The sequence below is a fragment of the Bidens hawaiensis genome, unplaced genomic scaffold (assembly GCF_021521415.1).
Source record: "Bidens hawaiensis isolate Kalapana, Puna unplaced genomic scaffold, B.hawaiensis_p1.1 tig00033913_1, whole genome shotgun sequence".
Classification (NCBI taxonomy): domain Eukaryota; kingdom Viridiplantae; phylum Streptophyta; class Magnoliopsida; order Asterales; family Asteraceae; genus Bidens; species Bidens hawaiensis.
Window position 1 is genome coordinate 205,592 of NW_027495852.1, and position 21,722 is coordinate 227,313.

At 41.6% G+C, this 21,722-nt stretch overlaps 1 protein-coding gene and 1 pseudogene across 1 annotated transcript; both read right to left on the reverse strand.

The window, feature by feature from the left end:
* Positions 1-8,559: 8,559 nt before the first annotated feature.
* Positions 8,560-9,625, reverse strand: LOC143585628 (EID1-like F-box protein 3 pseudogene; annotated as a pseudogene).
* Positions 9,626-12,581: 2,956 nt separating this feature from the next.
* Positions 12,582-20,270, reverse strand: LOC143585617 (mediator of RNA polymerase II transcription subunit 33A-like). Its single transcript, XM_077067376.1, has 12 exons — positions 19,963-20,270; positions 17,988-18,098; positions 17,556-17,903; positions 17,140-17,456; positions 16,966-17,057; positions 16,228-16,585; positions 15,733-15,943; positions 15,378-15,492; positions 15,062-15,223; positions 14,278-14,917; positions 14,004-14,210; positions 12,582-13,932 (listed from the first exon to the last, which is right to left on the reverse strand). Exons 1-12 carry the CDS (start codon positions 20,241-20,243, stop codon positions 12,812-12,814), a joined length of 3,963 nt encoding a protein of 1,320 aa, XP_076923491.1. The 5' UTR covers positions 20,244-20,270; the 3' UTR covers positions 12,582-12,811.
* Between the last annotated feature and the right edge of the window lie 1,452 nt (positions 20,271-21,722).

The following is a 21,722-nucleotide window of genomic DNA, read 5'->3' on the forward strand; positions in this document are numbered from 1 at the left end:
GGTATTCTATTCATCCTGGCGCTGATAAGATGTACAAGGATTTGCGCATAACTTATTGGTGGCCCGGTATGAAGAAGGATATTGCTGTGTTCGTAGCTAAATGTCTGACTTGTTCTAAAGTAAAAGCTGAACACCAACGCCCATCTGGTTTGCTCGAACAACCAGAAATTCCTACGTGGAAATGGGAATGTGTAGCGATGGACTTCATTACCAAGTTACCTTTGACAGCAAGCAAACATGATAGCATTTGGGTAATAGTGGATCGTTTGACTAAGTCTGCTCACTTCCTGCCCATTCGTGAAAACTACCGCGTTGAGCAACTCGCGCAGCTTTATGTCAAGGAAATTGTCTGCCGCCATGGTACTCCTTTGAGCATCATATCCGATCGCGATGGCCGTTTTATATCTCGCTTTTGGAAATCTCTCCAATCTGCGCTAGGAACTCGCTTGGACATGAGTACGGCATATCATCCTCAGACTGACGGTCAGTCTGAGCGAACTATTCGAACTCTTGAGGATATGCTCCGATCTTGTGTTCTTGATTTTGGAGGTAATTGGGATTCACACCTGCCTTTGATCGAGTTCTCTTATAATAACAGCTATCATTCCAGTATCGGTATGGCCCCATTTGAAGCACTTTACGGTCGTAAGTGTCGCTCCCCGATTTGTTGGAGCGAAGTGGGTGAAACTCAAATCACAGGACCCGAACTTGTTCAAGAGACAACCGATAAAATCGCCAAGATCCGTGATCATCTGCTGACTGCCAGAAGCCGACAGAAGAGTTACGCAGATCGCAGGCGAAAGCCTCTCGAATTTCAAGTTGGTGATCTTGTTCTCCTCAAAGTGTCGCCCTGGAAAGGTGTTGTCCGCTTTGGGAAGAAAGGCAAGCTTGCTCCTCGTTATGTTGGTCCATTCAAGATTCTCGCGCGTGTGGGAAAAGTTGCCTACAGACTTGACCTGCCGCCCGCGCTCAGTAATGTGCATCCAACGTTCCATGTATCCAATCTCAAGAAGTGTTTAGCTGACGAGAACCTTCACATTCCACTTGATGAAGTTCAAGTTGATGAATCTATGCATTTCGTTGAGAAGCCTGTTGAGATTATGGATCGCGAGGTTAAGCAAACCAAGCGCAGTCGTATCCCTATCGTGAAAGTTCGTTGGGAGTCCAAGCGCGGAGCCGAGTTTACATGGGAAAGGGAAGATCAAATGAAGATCAAGTACCCGCACCTGTTCTCTGCGCAACCTACTTCGAGATAAATTTCGGGACGAAATTTCTTAAAGTAGGGGAGACTGTAACATCTGCCCGATCCGACCCGACCCAGGTACCCGTTTCCCTTATCCGATCTCTTTCTTTTATGATTTAATATTTATTTATACTTATATTTTACTTTTAATAATAATAATATACTTTTCCTTCCCGCCTCTCTCTCTCTCTCTTTCTTTCCGCCGTCCCCTCCCTCTTCCTTCTCTCTTTCCGCCTTCTTTTCCCTCTTGTCGCCGTCCCGCCCTTACGCCTTGTTTCCCTCTTTTTCTTCAAACTCTTTGCTTATCCTTTGGTTCTTCCCGCCTAAGGATGTCTGCAGCTCCACGCGCCAGACTCCTTACATGGAAGCCTGCGTGAAGACATCTTGTTCCTGCGATGCGTGCGCTAAGAATGCATGTTCTTCCCGCAATGCGCTAAGAATGTATGTTCTTCCCGCGATGCGCTTAGAATTCTAGTTCTTCACGCAGCACGCTAAGGATGTGATTCTTCCCGCAGTGCGCTAAGGATTGTTGTGCCAGCCTTCGCGCTCGCGCACTCAGCCTTCCCGCGCTTAACCCTTGATGTTTATTCTAGCCGTTTGCTTTTGTAAATGTCTTTTCCTCTGAGCTGTTGACCTAACCTATCTAATGTCTGAATAGTTACTTTCGGCGCAGCATGCGTACCAACCCCATTGGTTGGTAGAAAAAGTGACTGACATTATCTTTTGAGATCTGCTTTTGCCATGCTTGACCAGTACCTTTATCTGAACCGCCCATGCCTTTTTTTACTGTTCCCTGACAGCTTTATCTTGCCCCCTGCAGCTGCCATATCTTTTGTTATCTTTTGTTTTGTCTTGTTCTGTTTGTCTTGGAATCTTTTCCTTTTTTTTCTGGATTTATGTCTCCTAGGGTTTCTCTATAAATAATAGTATTATTTTTCCTAACACTACACACACAAAACACTTACTCTCTCCTGTTCTCTTGCCCCTTGCTCTCTCTGCCGTCTTCCTCTCTGCCTCCGTCTTCCTCCCTGTTCTGCCCTGCTTTTTCGGTAATATATATATTATATATAATAATTTACTTATTAATTATGCTAACTTGTAATCAAGACTTAAAACAAATCATTAAAACAATAATCTTATTTATAGGTTAACTTGTGCTTGTTTAAAGTTGGTTCTTGCTTTATCTTACACCGCATCGTTTATCAAGTGAGTTATCTCGTATCTAATCCCTTTTTATTTTAAATGCTTTGGGATGTTCATGTGTTCATACAAACTTAGAGTCTTAAACTGTTTATGAACTTTAGTCGCGCAGTATCCCATGTGTTGAGGACGTAGACTTGGCTGTTTATTTGTATGTGTGGATCATTAACCGTCTTGTCGGTCTATTCCGCAGTTTTCATGGTACCATTAGATGAACACGGGAGAACTATCGTTTATGATTTTCTCTTTTGTTACACTTGCACAGTTAGTCTTGTTTGTGAGCTCAATTGTGAGCACTGGCAGTCTTGTCTCTTAGAGTTGGTCCCGATCAGATTACACCCTTGTTGAAAACCAGACATACACATGTTGCGCGCAGATTTATTGTTATCTATGTATTGTATTAAACTTGATTTCTCACCAACACGCAAGTGTTTGACGTTTATTTTAACACATGTTCAGGTTTGCAGTAGCTGTTTTGGAGCTTGTGGACACGTAGGAAGTTTTCACTTTTGGACCTAGAATTAAAATGTATCAAGACAAGTTAATGTTGTTTGAATGTTATAATTTATAATATATTGATTTATGTTCTTTATTTTCCCCGCTGCGCGTGCGCGATAAAATGTGTATTAATAAATATTGACACCAATAGTGTCGCGAGTAATGAAGCAATATGTGGCGCCCCGATGTATAATCCGCCTTTGGTCGGGGTGTTACAGCTAACCCATCATCAGCAGCAGCAACTTGATTCACCTTCTCCACCACCGGATGCGGGAAGGCGGCGTACTGATTCACTGCTTGGTCGTAAACAGCTTCAGTATCAACATTGTACAAAGGGAAGTTGGAAGGCGGGATGCCTTTCTCAACGAACCCTAGACCAAGCAGGAAGCCGGCCTTTTCCCCGTCCTCGTGAGAAGCGTTGAGGGCTGTGCTCATAGCATCATCATAAGAGGTCTCTGAGAAGACCCGATGCACAACCTACAAGAAAATATACAAGTATCAAAACCTTTTCTATCTACAAAGAAAAGCGTAAAGAAATGAAAAGCATACCTGAGACAACGCTTCTCGAAGAAGCCATTCTTTGGCAACCAGAGCTTCTTGGAGGGCAGCTTGAGCTTCGTTACGGGCGCGTTCGGCTTCACTCTTGTTGAGGTTGGCAAGCAACACTTCTTTAGCCGCAGCCTCTTCGACGCCCTTTAGCTTCCGCTCAGTATGGTCAAGCACCCCCCTCTGGTCCAAGATCTCCTGGAGCTTTTTGGCGTCTTTCATCGCCAAGGCATCATGAGCCTGCTGGAGAGCCTCTAATTTGGCTTTAAGCTCTTCATTCTCCACGCGTAGAGGCTCAGCAACAGCTTCAGCCTTGGTGGCCCTCTCGGTTGCGTTCCTTGCAGTTTCCTTAGCCAGCCGAAGCTGTTCATTAACAGCTTGGGCAGCCTTGGAACGGGCCTCGAGTCGAGCCTGAACTTCAACCTCGAGGGCCTTGAAGGCCTTCTCCTTTTCCGCAGCCACTGCGGAAAGCCTTTGGTTCTCCTCCCTGACAGCCCGCGCCTGAGCCACTTCTTTAAGGCGAGCTGCTTTTAACTTGTCGTTTTCATGACAAAGCAGCTCGACGCGCGGCTGCATCCGGGCCAGGAGAACCCGAAGCTCATTGGTTAGCCTACCCTCCTGGTAGCTAGCCATGGCTTCCCCCAACGCACCACTGGGAGCAGCGTGACGAGCCCATTCCACGCACTCCACAGGGGTGCGAAGGGTTGTTCCTCGGCGAATGTTCCATCGTGGAACATACACTTCATTGAAATCCGACACTGCAAAAAACATAAAGCAGTTAGGAAAAGATGATAAAAAAATATATAAAATGGGCCAAAAGAACCCTACGCACCTGTAGGGTCAATAACAGGCCGATAGCCGCCAAACCCATCACCTGAACCCAAGGGAAATCCATCCAAAAGGTCAGGCAGATGGGAAGGAGGCAGAGATTGGCGGGAAGCCCCACGCATACCTGAAGGTTCGGCCGTCGTTGCCGATGACGGAGGAATGGTAGAAGCCGCCGCGGTCGCCGCCGCGGAATCCGCAGCAAAAGTAACCGCCGGCTCGGTGAAAGATGCGGTAAAAACAGCACTCACAGCCGGCGGTGACGTCATCACAACTGGAACAGTCGGCTCAACGGAGTGAGCAACTGAACCAGTGGAAGAAGGCGCAGGCGCAGCAGCCTGGGTCGTCGCCTCAGGTAGGCTGACCGGGCCTACCGTCATTGGCGGGGAGGTACTCCTCTGCGCTCCACCCTGGAATGCATCAACATCCACGCCTGCACAAAGAAGATAAGTATTAATGATGGAAAACTATGAAGTTAAAAGATAAAGGAAATTTGTACTTACGGGTTTTCTTGAGCCTAAAGGTACGGAGAGGCGGGGACGAACCCGATGGAGCCGGCCTCTTTGCGCTGCTTACCGTCGTCTTCTTGGGCTCTCCGGAGGTGACAGTCGCAGCCTCCGGAGCGGTGGTCTTATCACCACCGGGATTCCCCGCCACCTCTTCGCTCTCGGTCTCCGAATCAGACCGAGGCACCGGATCGGCAGTGGAGGCCACCTTCTCCTTCCCCTTCCCGCCGGCAGCCTTCTTCTTCCGCACCAACGGAGGACCATCTGCGGATTCCTCATCAGAACATACGATTAAAGGAATTCCAGCAGAGGTTTCAACATTGAGGGGTCGAGGGTCGAATAGCGCCTTACCTGGCCGCCTGGCGCTAAGGATCTCATGGCCTAGCGGATAGACCTCCACGAACCGATCCGCCGTTTGTTCTAGGATGGGCAACTCGTTCTCGTCTAGAGCGCGAGTACCCATCCGAGCGGGACCGTCAGCCTCCCGCGGGTTTAGGAGCGACTGCAAGTCGTTCCCCTCTGAAATAAACAGGAAAAAAGTTAGAAGAGATTCTAAATCAACAAAAAGAAACAAAGCATACCGTAAGGAACAGAGTTCGAACCGTATTCGAGGACGATTGGGACCTTATGCGCATCCGCATCCTTCCACACCCGGCTCATCCCCAGCATCACCATCCCGGACTCCGCAAACCGGTAAACCGGAGATTGGACTCGGGATATCTTCGAAAACCATTCCGCCTCCTCGAAGTTGGAGGCGTGAAGGCTGGGAAGTGCTTGCCCGTTCTTAAATTTCATGGCAAGGGGGATGGCGCGAGCGGAGATGTAGAAGAACTCTCGCTTCCACGAGCGAAGACTGCGCTCGGTTGCGCAAATCTTCAAACCCTTAATCCGGGTTATCAACGTGTACCACCCCTGGATGCACCTCCAAGTGTAGAAGGTCATCAGGCGGTCAACATAGGGCTCAATGCCCAGAATCCGGCACACCCACTCGAAGTGTCGGATCTTGGCAATCGCCATCGGGTGCACCTCGGTCAGGTGCACACCGTGCCTCTCAAGGAACGGTAAACAAACTTTGTCAATGGGAACCTAAGATTCCCATAAACAAAGAATGCAGCATAAACCCCGATCTTGCCTCTGGGGGCATCATACACCGTCTGGTGGGGTTCAGGAAACTCAGGCTCGAGAGACTCGAGCATGAACTTCCTGACGATGTACTGATACAGATCGCCAGGCAGAGCACACTGGCACTCGCCAGCAGTACTCATGTCATCGGCTGTAGATTCGAGATCACGAGACGACATCTTGCAGAAAGAAAGAAGAAAACGATTTCAAGAGAATGCTCGACTGAAAGATGAGTATTCGCCGGAAATCGTTCTTAAGATGAAGAGAAGAGTGAAAGTGTGGATTACAAAGAACCCTCTCCCCCTTTATATACTAATCGCAATTAATGCGATGAATTTAATGCGGAAGAGAGAGAAATTGAAGGTGCAATGAAACTATGACACGTGGCAAAAAGCAAGCTGGCAACAGCTGTTGAAAGGACGCGTACCATTAATTTCGCGGCCACGTGCCCGAAAAATCGTGCCCATGCGCCTGAAAAAGCGTCTGGAATGACCATGTACTGTCACGTCACCATAACTTCCTGCACGTCCTGACACAGTCAGAAGAAACCGTCGCACGACGTTTCAGAAGTTTGGACCGTTCTTATCCTTTCACCAACTCTTCGAATTTCAAAATTCAAAAAGATTCAAAAGTAAGCGGGAAAATACCCCTTAACTTGGCAACCAAGTAACCGTAAGACGGTTGCGGGTACAGTGTTAAGGCAAAACCCTTCACATACCTAGCACCCGCAGGGAATTGAAGCCAAGAATACCTTGGCAACCAAGTAACCATAAGACGGATGCGGGTACAGTGTTAAGGCAAAACCCTTCACATACCTAGCACCCGCAGGGAATTGAAGCCAAGAATACCTTGGCAACCAAGTAACCGTAAGACGGTTGCGGGTACAGTGTTAAGGCAAAACCCTTCACATACCCAGCACCCGCAGGGAATTGAAGCCAAGAATACCTCGGCAACCAAGTAACCATAAGACGGGTGCGGGTACAGTGTTAAGGCAAAACCCTTCACATACCTAGCACCCGCAGGGAATTGACGCCAGGAATACCTTGGAAGTAAAGTAACCGTAAGACGAGCGCGGGTACAGTGTTAAGGCAAAACCCTTCACATACCTAGCGCTCCGCAGGGAATTGAAACCAAGAAGGATCTTCTGGGCAATGCTTGCGGAAACGGAAATAACATCCCCGCATAGCGGGAACGTCGAGAACTACATTGTTTGAAGCTCCAGGATGGAATTGGTGGTTTTAACATAATTGATCACTATGTTCAAAACTACCAAAACCTCATGGAGAATCCACACAAGTGGGACTCAACGCTCCTGACTTGCGAGGAGGCTACAGACCTACCCGCATCATACCCAAAGATCAAGCGGGAAACTCGGGAATTTCTGCAAGTGACAAGGACTTCCGCGGGAAGAATCCCCATGGAAAACCTTAAAAAACCTTTTCCAAAGCCCTTTGCTTAAGTCCAAAAGTTCACCTCACTTTATTAAACACTCATGAGAAGAACATTGGACTGGGGGGACTTGAAGAGGTAGGTCCCAGCAGAGCCCAGTTGGACCCGCAAGACTCACCTTGAAAAGGGACGTCTGCGCAGAAACCAACTGGATCCGCAGGACCAACCATGCTCAGAGACGTGACGTCCTTACGCGCAGTACGCAAGCTGTTCCCGCAGGAAATGCCTCCCAATGGTGAAGGACTCCGCCTGTTCCCGCAGCTTCGGATACAAGTTCGAGTATTAAAAGCCCGGATAAAAAAACCCGGTTCCGGGTTTTTTTCGGGTCCGGTTATGTGTTTGGGTTTTTTTGCACTTCTAGTTAAAGACTGTTTATAAACACGTTTTGAATTAGAATTAATCCTTACTAATACATACGACAAAAATTTTAATTATTAAAATCCAATTAGCTTATTATTTTTACCATATGTAAAATTGGAAGCTACAAACATATATGCAAAAAAGAAATTAAAAACAGGAGTCAACAACACATAATAAGAGTCAAATGGTACACAAAATAGAATACAAGTGTTTGATGTACTACAATCCTAGGTCTCAACCTCAATAGTCAATACCTCATAGTAACACAACACACACTCAAATGAAATCAACTACAACAGAATCTGACTAAATTTATCCTGTACGGTACAACAAAATAACGTAACATGCACTCCGCCGAAAGGGATGAAATTGGTACCGAACCAGCACGACCAGCAAAGAAAATACTGATAGCTAATTTCTGAAAAAGTAAGTATCGAATATCATACTGTATCTATCGGCCAACACCAGTACCAATTACAAAAATTTCATCTCTATGTCATCGGTGTTTTCGGTGCCATACACATATAGTACCGTACTGGTACCGAAAATACCGATACCATATAGGGATTGAAAATTTTGTAATGGGTACCAGCATTGACCGATAGAACCGTACAATATTTAGTATCCATTTTTTCAGACGCTACCAGTATTTTTTTACGTAGGATATTTGGTATCTATTTTCCAGACGGTAGCAATATCTAAAATACCAATACCGAATTTAAAAAAAAGTTGCTACCAACTACCAATACTGTATGGATACTGGTAACGGTATTTCAGTACCAAATGCCCATCCCTATCCCTGCTCGCGGATCAAGTGTTATGACCATTCGATCCATCATTTCGAAAACCATTTCTAGCCGTCGGATCATCAAAAAACTCATCCGAGCTATTCCCCGTCCCATCATCACCACCATCACCACCACCATTATTCCCTCCCACCTCATCCCTCCCATTCCCTTCATCCGACGACAATGGCGCAAGCCAACACGTGCCATGTAAGTGCCCATTGACACAAACAAAATACTCCAACGCGCCGTCTTGAGACCCAAGCCTCTTCGCCGCGTTCCTCAGGACCAACCCGGCCGACGTCATGCTCCACACACGTGCCCCACAATACGGACACCTCTCACTCTCTTCCAACGCCACTTGTCTCGCTATCAAACACGCACGTGTCATCGACTCCCGAAATCCCCGAAATACCCCTCGAAACACACCCAAGTCATCCTCTAAATCACCTAACCGATGCTCACACGGGTCACTAACAAACAATAAGTCACTACGACACCGTTTCATTAAAAAACTTCGACCGGATGTTTTCGAAAACCGGGACTCGGTCACAAAGTGACCCGGTTTAGACCGGCTCATGACAAAATTCCGGCTCGAGTCACACCCGCCACAGTAAAATAATAATTTGGCTAGAGCCGGCCAGCCGCCGGAAATGCGGCTGCTATTCACGCCGTTGGATAACGACTCGGTTATCCGCGGCGCGCGGAATAAGCAAAGTTCGCGCCATAATAAGCGTTTTGCCATGGCGCGAAGGCGACGGCAGACTGAGGCCGTACGGCAGAGGACTTTCACGTCCCAGTTCATTGACTCCATTACTAATAGTAACACTCGTTCGTTGAAGAAGTCCGGTTCGTGTGAACCGGTTGCTGAACCGGAGCCACCGCCGGTTGATGAGTTTAATCGCACTCGCTGGTTCTGATTCGCACTCATTGGTACCGGTTCTGTTGTCGTTTCGATTATCCGGTGAAATTGAGTGTCAATTTGAACTGATTTTGTTGTTTTCTTCGATCTCCGGCGAAATTGAGGTTCAATTTGAGCTGAATCAGTTGTTTTTTTACAATCTCCGGCGAAATTGACGATCAAATTGAACTGATTCAGTTGTTTCCGGCGAAATTTGATTTTGTTATTTTCCGGCGAAATTGAGCTGAATCTGTTGTTTCCGGCGAAATTGACGATCAAATTGAACGTATTCAGTTGTTTCCGGCGAAATTGAAGATGAATTTGAACTGATTCTGTTATTTTCCGGCGAAATTGAAGATGAATTTGAACTGATTCTGTTATTTTCCGGAGAAAATGAGGATTAATTTGAGCTGAATCTATTGATTTCACAGATCTCCGGCGAAATTGAGTATCAACTAAAGCCGAATCTGTTGATTTCTCCGGTCAACGGCGAAATTGATTATCAATTTGAACTGACTATTATTTTTCCGGCGAAATTGAGAATCAACTTGAACTGATTCTATTGAATCTCCGGTCAACGGCGAAATTGAGTATCAATTTGAGCTGAATCTGTTGTTTTCACCGGTCAATGGCGAAACTGAGAATCAAATTGAACTGATTCTATTAATGTGTTGGATCTCCGGCAACTCTCCGGCGAAATTTACCATCAAATTGAACGGATTGTTAATTAGGGTTTTGAATGACTAAATTGAACCGGATTCAGTTAAGGGTAACAATCCTATATATATAGGTGCATGAGTCTTATAGTGGGGGTTATGTACGTGTCAGGTGATAATTAGACAACCGATTCCGTTACAGATACATAATAACGTGGAGTGATACAATTGGATATACATATACACGTGGAGTTTAAATAAGTGATGAGCCACGTGTCCCATAAGATGTGTTATAAAAGTTGGTTGCTCGAAAAGGATTTGTAGGGGGTAAGGGTGGTTTGAGATAGATATTTGGTGATGTGGGACACGTGGTGGTGTGAGGTGGTGGACACGTATTGGGAGTGACTTGGGATGGAAAAGAGAATATCTTTTTATTGTTGTTTTGATTGGGATATTTTGATTGTTGGATGTTTGTGAGAAAGAAAGTTAGGTTGGTGGTGTTTTGTGTTTGGATGTTTGAGATATTTGTTGTACCTTGATTTGGTTTGACATGTTTCATTGTTTCTAGGTGGTTGTGTTGTTTTTATTATTTACTTGATATAGATGATGTTGGTAATAATGTAGTATAGATTATTAGACTGGGTGTAGTTGGGCGTTTTGTCTGTTCAAAAAGTCCCAAAACGTTTTTTTTGGGCGTGTTGGAAGGAGAGCGCTTCCTACTAAGCGTCGGAAGGGGGGAAGAGGTAACAGTTTTTTTTTGTTTTTTGTTTTTTTTATATAAATTAATAATAAGGTAATGATTTGAAGGGACTTCATTCACTGCACGGCTACACCACTGTATTGTAAAAAAGCTCACACGATGACGTGACACTACATGACGCAAAACGCCCCCATAGGTCTTATAGGATTTTATAGGATTTTTTTTTTAAATGAAAAGTTCAAAACATGTTTGGTATAGTTATAGCTTATGTACAATTTGTTTAGGGTGGTACAAGTATCATGGGTGATTCTTTGCCCACTCAACTTTTTCGCTTAATGGTGTAATATTTTTGAAAATATCAACCAAAAAAAAAGTTTATATATATTAAGTCTAGTGCATCTAAATTATTGTTTAAGATCATGTAGTTCACCATATTATGTCTTCAAGATCCACCATTGTATAAAGCTTTGTGTTTGCGGATCTGATTTTAAAGAGACTGGTATTTTAAATGGTTTTATTTATAACTAAGCTTTGGTTTCAACTTATAAGACTAAATGCAAATGGAATATTTCCAAAGGAAAAATGTAATAGAAAGTAGAAACTGTTAATTATTGACAATAGGAGAATTATATATATTTGATTGTAGTTTTTAAAAGAATATATTTTTTATTAATATATTATGAACATTATTTCAATATCTCACTAAAAAAAAGAGTCATAAACCATCATAATGATGATAACTTCATTTTGGCATTTTAAAATTATGATTATATTAATGTATTATGAATGACAGGTATTTAAAAATCCCAAAACTAGGATGCTTTTAATGGTGGTTTTTAGTGTCGACCATAGAAAATAGAATAGTTAGATACACCTAACTTTTCACAACCAAAATCTTAGCCTTGGGTACCAAAATAGTGATAATCGATTGGCTCGCGACATATATTTCTACGATGATATTGGAAAATTGCAATTTCTGCTGCGTAAATTGTCTTTAAAAAAGTATAAAAACCTTATAGAAGCAAGTTTCAAACAGTACAGCTCTGCTAAAGAAGAACATGTGTTTACCCATACAGTGTCCTTAAAAGTTACTCATGGCATTTTTGCCACCTTCAGTTATCGAGATGGGTGTGTGGCAAAGCTAAAATAGCTCATGATTCATTTATCGGCCTACGTAAGCTAACTCGTTCAGAACTGAAGCCAATTTGACTCACGCTCTGAAGGCGCACAAAATACCTGATTTCAGACCTGACCCGAAACCGGTTCCATAATACCTGACCCGCGGGTATGACTTGGTACAGATTTCTTCCTGGAGCCGTACCCAACTACCCAGAACTGGAACCGACCCAAACCCACTGGAAACAAAACCAGAAATACCCGGGCAAAGTCCACCCGACCCTACTCGAAATCCGGAATAAACCCCAAAAAACCCGGTCAAGACTCTGTCAAATAGCTGACTATATCCAGAACATGTTCCTACCCGACCCAGTTTTGACTTTTGTTGACCTCGCCCCTAGTTCCGGTTCCTAAAAATATCCAGTTTGTGCACATCTACGCTCAGCAATTTGTATCAATGTCTGAGTTGAGTTCAACCCGAAGGTAGCTTTTTCGTATAAAAGCTCGAATTGAGTTAACTCGAGTAGCTCGCTCATTGACTCATAAACCAACTTATTTTCTTGCAAGTATTATTTTACACTACAATGACTATGATATTGTTATCTTGTAATTTGATTTTCATAATAATAATAATAATAATAACATACAAAACCTACAGAACTGCTAACACAAGCGACTTGTCGAGCAACATCCTGGCTCGAGTAGTATACACGCAACATACGAGTTTAGTTTCTAGTTCGGTTTAGAAACTAGTGAAAAACATGTCGATATTACTGTTTGTAATAAATTTAACTAACGATCTGTTCGGTGTGTTGTCATATTGGCTGCAAATATCTGGGAATAGAAAGCCGAAGCCCGCTTATATGTACACATATTAAACCTACCTCACGAATCACCGATTAACTTATATAAGAACACTATAACCCGAAGATTCAATAATCATTTCAGCAGCCGAACCCATCGCACTCACTCCCGAGATCTCAAGAAGGGTCAAAGCCAATTCTTCCTCATCCCACTTCCTTAAACCCTTGCTTAACCTCTTCAAAACCGTCACGTCAACCTCTGTGGCCCACTTTGGCGCACACGTCACCATCAGGCTCACAAAACCCGACACATAAGCCCTCCATGTGGCTCTATTGCACCCGAGTGAAATCTTCCCGTCAAGTGCACTCGCCATGAACTCCAAGTGGGCCCCAAGAATAACGGGCCGTTTTTTACAACACAAAGAAACAGGCTCCACGCCCCAACCAAACGCCCCGGAAAGGACCGCGAAGTATGCCAACGCGTAACCCATTAGCATCCCGATCATCCCGCCCGAATCACCTTTACTTTGATCCGATTTATGACCAGATATGAACCACGAGGGTAGTGTTTCTTTGATTAAAGATTGTATTAAATTTAACCGGCCCGTTATCCAAACTAACGACGCCCCTAGTGAAGCTGCTAGTTTGATACGACCCATGGCTGCGGATAAAGAAACCTCACCGTATCTCATCACGAGCCCATTTGACTTTTTAAGTTTTTCAACCGGTACATCGGTTGACACGATATCTTTAACCGTATGCATTAACAGTGACACGATTTCTTCAGTCATGAACATGACATCTCCAACACTACGGTGGACCCGTAAGTAGAGAATACCAGGGGCCACAGGAGACATCCCGCCTGAGCTGTTGGACCCGAACCCATGACCAAGAAGACCACCGACACAACCGCCCGAAAAAGAGGGCGGTTGAGTGATGACTGATTTAAAACACATCCTAAGAAGCTGGACCACCGCGTTATTGTTGTGGTGGAAGACGGTTCGTGATGCGGAGAAAACAAGGTAATCAGTCCAACGTTTGGCTTTTTGGGCCCACAGTGAAGAGATGATGGCCATGCAGGGCCACGGGCAGCTCGCACCAAGAGTGTTTAGGGCCGGGGCGGCTAAGTTTAGAACAGATTCGGAGACTCGGTCAACTTTGTAGGTGATTGTGAGGCTTACAAGGGCAGCTAGGGGCAAAGGAAGAGTTGGGGTGGTCCCCCCTGCAAAAAATAATATAAAATCCTATAAACTCTGAAAAGCCAAAAAAGGGTAATTTTATAAAAAGCTGTACCTGCAGAAAGACTTGGAACATCGACTCCAGTGGCAGATAATATTTTATTTATGTTATTCTCGACCATGGCTAAATTGGCTGCGGGACTTGGCCAATCGGTCCCGTTCATAGATGCTGGTTTCCAGAGACCACGTGTTGTTTCTGCTGAAAGATAACTTACAATAGTTGCCATTGAAGCAGGAAGAAAAATAGCAAGTTCTCGGAGTCCTGTTATTATTCACAACAAATAATCAGATATTTTCACTATTATGTTGTAGAATATGAAAATACAAACCTGTAATAAGTTCAGGGGGAGACAGTTTTCCATGTGCACAAGCGGTCAACGCAGCATCAAGCACAAAAGGAACAGCTTCTAGAATCTCCCAAGCGGGAAGATTAAGTCGATTAGCACAATCCTCGGGTATGGGCCCACACGAACCGCTACTTCCAGAAGCAGAATGACTCAACGACTGACCGACTTTATTAAAATTTCTAAACATCATACTCAAAAGCGCATCAAAAATCTGGTAGACGGAAGTACCAGGTTTAAGATCAGATAAAGTTGAAGCCATGCACACTTGGTGCTGTCGGTGCCAAAATGTTAACTTTGGGAAGGAATCCAGGAATATTGGTTCTGAGGATGACAAATTACTGAAATGTCCTCTTCGGGTTTTTTGGTTGTTAAGTGGATTGTTACGTGCTAGCAAGAGGAATTCGGGGTTTAGTTGAGATCCTACGGGGGTGACATCACCCATCATATTTTCAAGAGGTGGCTGGTGAAATCTCCAAAGTTTTAAAAGGAGAATAAACGCGTTTGAGAATACAGAAAGAGGAGACATACGATCCCCGTTTGGGAGAGTCCAAGAAACGGTGGTGGGTGAACATGAGCCAAACACCTCACATATGGGCATTAATACACCAGCAAGATGTGGAGCCTGTAAAAATAACGTATGCATTAGATAGCTTACTTTCAATATATTGTTGAGAAATCTGACCCAAACACAAGACAAATAAGTGCAAGAATATTATAATAATGAGCACGGGAATATAAAAGAGAGCTTAAACAAAAGTTTACTTACCAAACCATGTAAAGAAAAGATCTGAACACAGTCGATAGATGATATTCCCATAAGAAGAACGTTTAATAGAGGAGCATAAACAATCAAATGGCTCTCATTCCCTGAATAATCCACCGGCGTTGGAGGTGATAACAGCTTAATAATGAAAAATCCAGTATGTTCCTGTAAACATTTTCAACAAAAGGGTTTAAATTTCAAAAAGTAAGGGCTCAAGAAATAAAGGTAGCAAACTAGGCAAGTCGAGCAGATTGTGTAAACTACTAAAATGTACTTGTGCAAAAGTGTGAACAAAAATCCATGAGCGAGAAATAATCACCTGTATATTCCATCCGCGAGTTAGTGATGCTCCACATAGGACAGTTGCAGCAAAAATCTTCTCTTCTTCTGAGCCATTGATTGCAATTCCGTATATTTTCTCAACTTCTGCTAAGCTTCCATTCAATCCAAAAGCTAAAATTCAGTAGCTAACCACAACTTAAAAATTAATAATATTACACAAGCCTATATGTTCAGTTATTAACATGGTAGTCAATAGTCATGCATACTGTCTGCTGAAAATGCAACAAAATAGTATAATACAAAGTAACATAACTATTGATCTCGTTCATAAGTTAAAATTACATAGGGTTAAAACATACAATCAATACTTTCAAAACAAAGGGTGAGCATACCTTGAAGCTGGTGTAGAAACCAAAACATGCATCATTTGAGAAGTCAAAGGAGACCCCTTCATCAATGTTGACCAGCCTGGCGTTTGCCCGGAAATGGTACGAGGTATTTGGTTACTATGGCCCTTGACATACCCGGGCCATAAATATGTTGATGTGTCTAACAGATTCCTTGCGATACAAGCTTCTACGATAAGATGTCTCATGTTTCCGGCTGCAAATAAAAGAAGTATTGGACTTACTAATGTTACTGATATCAATCCTTAAACGACAATCCATAACTACATAACAATAATATAACTAATTATTTGAAACAATCTTTTTAATCCTTTGACTAATTAGTAAAAACATAACCCTAATTAACCCATTTATAAGTAAATCGGCCACCTTTAATCTTGATGCAAGATAAAGATAGAAGACCTCGATAAGTGTAATGTTTAATTGAAATGACTTACAAGGTTTTATGAGTTATAAATTTAGGCATGAAAGATTACTCACCACAAGTGTTTGGCATATCATTTAAAGTAACACCATCAAGAAAACCACTTCCAACAGATATACCGGAGGCAACCAAAATAGCTTTTGCAGCTGCTTGGTTTGCTATAGAAATAACTAATGGTGGTGGAGTCAATAAACCTTCAAAATCACCCAATTGTTGTAAACTAGCAACTAGGCTTTTGCGACAGTTTCCAAGAACCTGTGTTTCATTCCCATGATGCATATGTTTATGATCCTTTTCCTCAAGCAAAGCGTTCTCTTCATCAATAATATTACCAACTGCAAGAGTTGTTGTGCATAATAGCAGGCATAAACATGTATCAAGGCGAGGTACTGGACCCTCAGCAGCTTCCCCTTCCTAAAGAACCAAGTAAAAAGAAAAGAAAAAACATGTTGTGTGTTATATATGTGTGTACATAGTACATAAATGTGTCTACATATAGATACAAACACGCGTATATAGGCTTAGAATCCAGTGAGAAAAAAATTTATTTATGGAGAACGTGAAACAAAAAACGATTCACTAATTATTAACTTTAATTTGCAAACGTATATATTGGAGCAGATTCATAAAATTGTTGAATCAATGTTAAAAATAGTAAATCAGTTTGCTCCTCACGAATATTTTGTTTCTCATTTGATCCTGACAACACACACGGCCACATATATACATACACACTTATATTAGATACATATATCCTATTTATAGATAAATTATGGACTTTTATGCATTTTTACCCTTTGTACAAGCCGCAAAGCTGCAATCCATAAGCCAAGAAAAGTGTCCTGCCAAGAGGCCTGAGTAATTGCCTGGTGAGCTTTCAGGAGATCTGAAATACAAATCCATTTGCTTAAATGACATTTCAAGTGAAAAAAATTTATATATGTGAAACTTAAAATAAAATTTTGTACCGGTAAGAGTTTCAGCTGCACTGGTAGTAGCCACTACGTATCCATCCATAGTGTCTTCAAGAAATAAATCAAGTGGAAGCAAACGGCTAGCACCATAACTTTGCCCTGGCCCTGCAGATGATATAAGTGACCCAGAAGCCATTACTGCATGAAACTGTTGCAAGGATGATGCTTTACATTCCTTAGACATTAGTACACGATTATCTGATGTTAACTGCAAAAGGGCCTCAGGAGTAATATCTTTTGAATTTCTTAAAGCTGTCGAGTTCCCTACAAGCAGCCTCAAATGATGCATAAAAGATCCCCAATGTGCAGGCCTAAAAGTATAGATTAGAGGTTATTCAAGTTAACCATATAATCAAGAAAAGAGCCAAACTAATATAACACAGTAACATATTTTGGCACTTCTTCCTTACATATTCCGACGTGCCAATTGCAGAATTCTGGAAGTTACTTTATCACGGAAAATTTCTCCAATTATCTCAATGGCTGTTATGGTATTCATCTTGTACAGCCCCTGATGATAATCAATTTTATGCTCTCCATAATTATTATGATCATCGATATCCATGTCCACTGATTTGATTGGCCATGGGGATGTCTTTTCAGGCACTAGTTCCAGCAAGTTTTCATCATCGAGTGAGGCGTAAAGTAGCTCCCACACCACAGAAAATATAAATTCAACCAAAACAAGCCCAGGTTCACTGGATTCAAAACCAAATATCTTGTTGAGGTGAAGAGTGTCATCTATAGATTCCATGATCCTGCAATTGCATAAAAGAATGTCATTCTTACTATGTTCAAGTATATTTTCAAGCTCCCAAACCAAATGGAGATAAGAATCTTACTTGTGATAATTTGGACCGTTAATTTCAGAAGCCAAAGGAAAAATGTGTCTTTTAAGGAGCTCCAAAAAAAGCCTGTAGGCAGCAGGATGGCGTCTTCGACTTGGGATTACTCTAGATAACCAAAAACAATTGAATCAAGCAATAATACTTAACAATAAATACACTGTACAAGAACCTTTTACTACATATTATGCAAACTGTAAACACAACATTACAGATACCACCAATTATAAAACCCTACCTCTTAAAGGTACCTGCATGTTCTTCTCCAAGCTTGATAGTAAACCATACATCTAAGCAGTAAGATGTACAAATCAACTTAAATATCTAATTATTTATTGAATAACCTACTTTTGTCTTCTTTTTAGGCTTAAATAATCAACTTTACATCAACAACTAGAGTAAAACTGGTTATCAAAGAATATAGTAAAACAACTTATACTATTATACACCCTTGTTAAATAATCAAAATCAGATTTGCTAGACATGCTCACCATCACCACAGGTGATTATTACAACATCAAGCATAGCCCATCCAGAAACACTTTCATAAACCCTATGTTCTCAAAATCCCTTTGGGCATGCGTCTAGACCCTCAGGCGAGACGAGGCACAGAGAAAGTGCCCCACTGCCATCCAAACGATCAGGCAACCTATGGGCAAGATTTCGGTCAGATTTTGATCAGATTCTGCTGAGATTCTATTCCAATCATGAAAAAATCCGGCAAAATTCCCGACAAACTGGTCTGAAACATACAAAATGGGCCTAAAATAGCCCTAAAGAAAGCCTAAAGCATGTCTAAAACCCCCGGAATGCTACGCTATGCACCTTACTTATCTCGGACCCTCGCTTTATAAGTGTGCTACACCTAAACCCAGGGCCCAACCTTTGTGCCTTGCACGACAACTATGCATAAACCTAGTTTCATTACAAAATATTACCTACCTAAATACCAAATAAATAAATAAATGGATAAGAATTCACTTCTAATTCTCACATTCAAACTTACACAATTCAAATTACTAAACTATCTACTTGTCCTTGTAATATACACTCAGAGTACTAATATCACATGCACTAATTACACACCTATAAACAATTAACCAGTAATTACAAAATCAATTGAATCAGTATAACCACAAACAATACAAAACCTGTTCGACAACAACGCGAGAACGAGCATAGGCGGCACAACTCCAATCGACAACGCCTTCTCCAAAAACTTCCACGCAAATGGCACATTATTCAAAGTACTAATAACACAATCATTGGCGCGAGAACAAGCATTGGCGGTACACTCAAAGTACTAATATCACAATCAACATTCAAACTTCCAAAATTCAAGTTACTAAACTGTCTAATTGTCCTTGTAGTATTAATACTAATATCACGATTCAAAAGCATCAACTATTACACAATAATACCAATGTCAATTGAATCAGTAACCACGAGCAAAACATGTAACAAGCATTGGTGGTACACTCAAAAGTACTAATATCACAATCAACATTCAAACTTCCAATATTCAAGCTACTAAACTGTCTAATTATCCTTATAGAATACACTCAAACAACTAATATCACAATTCAAAAGCATCAACTATTACACAGCCCTAACAATATAATAATAATAACAATAAAATCAATTGAATCAGTATAACCACGAGGAAAACCTGTTCGACAACAGCACGAGAACAAGCATTGGCGGTAGACTCAAAGTACTAATATCACAATCAACATTCAAACTTCAAAAATTCAAGCTACTAAACTGTCTAATTGTCCTTATAGAATACACTCAAACTACTTATATCACAACTCAAAAGCATTAACTATTACAAAGCCCTAACAGTATAATAATAATAATAATAATAATAATAACAATAAAATCAATTGAATCAGTATAACCACAAACAAAACCTGCATTAACTATTACACAGCCCTAACAGTATAATAATAATAATAATAATAATAATAACCTGTTCGACAGCAGCGCGAGAACGAACATAGGCGGAACAACTCTAATGGACAAGGCCTTCTCCAAAAACTTCCAGGCAATCGGCACATTATTCGCCCAACAGATATGCTCCACCAGCAATTCAGCCACCGTAGTTGACGGCATGGACACTCCAGCCGATAACAAGCTCGACGAGAGCTCAACGGCCCACATCAACGGGTCCGCGTTCTTGCTTTGAGCTGATTTCGTCATTTCCATCACGCCGTCGTATAGAGTCGTGGTCGCCGGTACCGTAACCGCCATGGTTTGGTCGGTACCGGAGCTAGGGTTTGTAGGTAGTTTGAATGAGGAGTTTTAAAGCGATATGAGTAATCGCAGAGAGATGAATGAATGAAGGTCGTTGGATAATAATAATAAGAGAATTAAATGAACGGTGGCTACCAGTACGGTACGGTGGCGGTCCGGGTATATATATCTTATATATATATATGTATAGCTCTCTAGTTGTATGCTACTTTGTGGTGCAAACGAGTCGAGTCGAGTTGAGTCGAGCCCGAGCTTAACTAAGCTCAAGCTCGGCTTGTTTAAGTTATACAGAGTTCGAGCTTGAGCTCGGCTCATTTCGAGCTCTATTTTCAAAGCTCAAGTTCGGCTCATGAATGAATTTTGAAGTCCGAGCTCGACTTGGACTTAGCTCGTTTACTATTTATCAATTATTTTTTATATAATTATAATTATTTTATATATTTTTTTCTATTATAATTTTATGTATAAAAGAATATATATTATTTAGTAATTTTTCTTTATTTTTCGTAAATTTATACTTATTAATTAATAATTATTAAATGTATATTTTAGAAAAATTATATAAATGGCAGGCTCGTTTAGGCTCGCAAGCCGGCTCGAGCTTGATAAGTAAAGCTCGGGCTTGGGCTCATTTATTAAACGAGCTTATTTTTAGGCATGAGCTCGGGCTCGACTCGATCGAGCTTTTTAACGAGCCGATCTCGAGTAGCTCGCGAGCAGCTCGGCTCATTTGCACCCTAGCCATCATATGGTTTTATTTTGTAAACGAAGTTCTAATGGATTTAACCAGAATTCAAGGGTATGGGACTCACCATACTCAGTTAACCCTTAAGCTGGTTATGGTATCTCGTTAAATTAAAAATCAATCTCATCAAATATTTGCTATGAAAATTCTTATAAAAATAGGAATATACTAAAATGTAGTGTCCTATTTAAAATAAATAATATTTATACTTAATAAACAATTTTATAGTGAAAAAAATAAGCGAGCCATGTGTCTCATCAAACTCATATAGCTTTTAAAACGAGTTATGACATCTCATTTATTTATGAAATCCTTTCATTATAAAATCTTAATTACATTATTAACTTCCTTACAGTTAAAAAAATTGAAATTTAATAAGATATACAAATATTATAAACGAATAACATAAAACAACCTTGTAATGCGGGGGGTAAAAGTTAGTGTTAAATATATATGAACGAAGCTGACCTATATTTTATCAAGTCATCGTATTGTTTTATTTGTAATGAAAGTTTTCTCATGCGTTTGACCCGAATTTACGAGTATACCCAATGAGACGAATGAACGTCGTTGGAGTGTGACAAGGGGTAATAATAAGAAAATTAAATACTCGGTGTGGCCATTGCTACGGAGGCAGGCCGGGTATACACAGGGGGTAAGTAATTATACGAGAAGATGGGTATGATCGTTGTTACGTGTAAATTTATTTATTTATTTATTTATTTTTGGAA

Bases quoted from the DNA above. Each gene is read 5' to 3' on its own strand.
- LOC143585617 (XM_077067376.1), bottom strand. From the start codon at position 20,243: ATGGCGGTTACGGTACCGGCGACCACGACTCTATACGACGGCGTGATG. The intron at 17,904-17,987 runs GTAAGATTCTTA...ATGCAATTGCAG, and splicing joins AACGGTCCAAATTATCACAA to GATCATGGAATCTATAGATG. The intron at 17,457-17,555 runs GTAAGGAAGAAG...CTATACTTTTAG, and splicing joins CAATTGGCACGTCGGAATAT to GCCTGCACATTGGGGATCTT.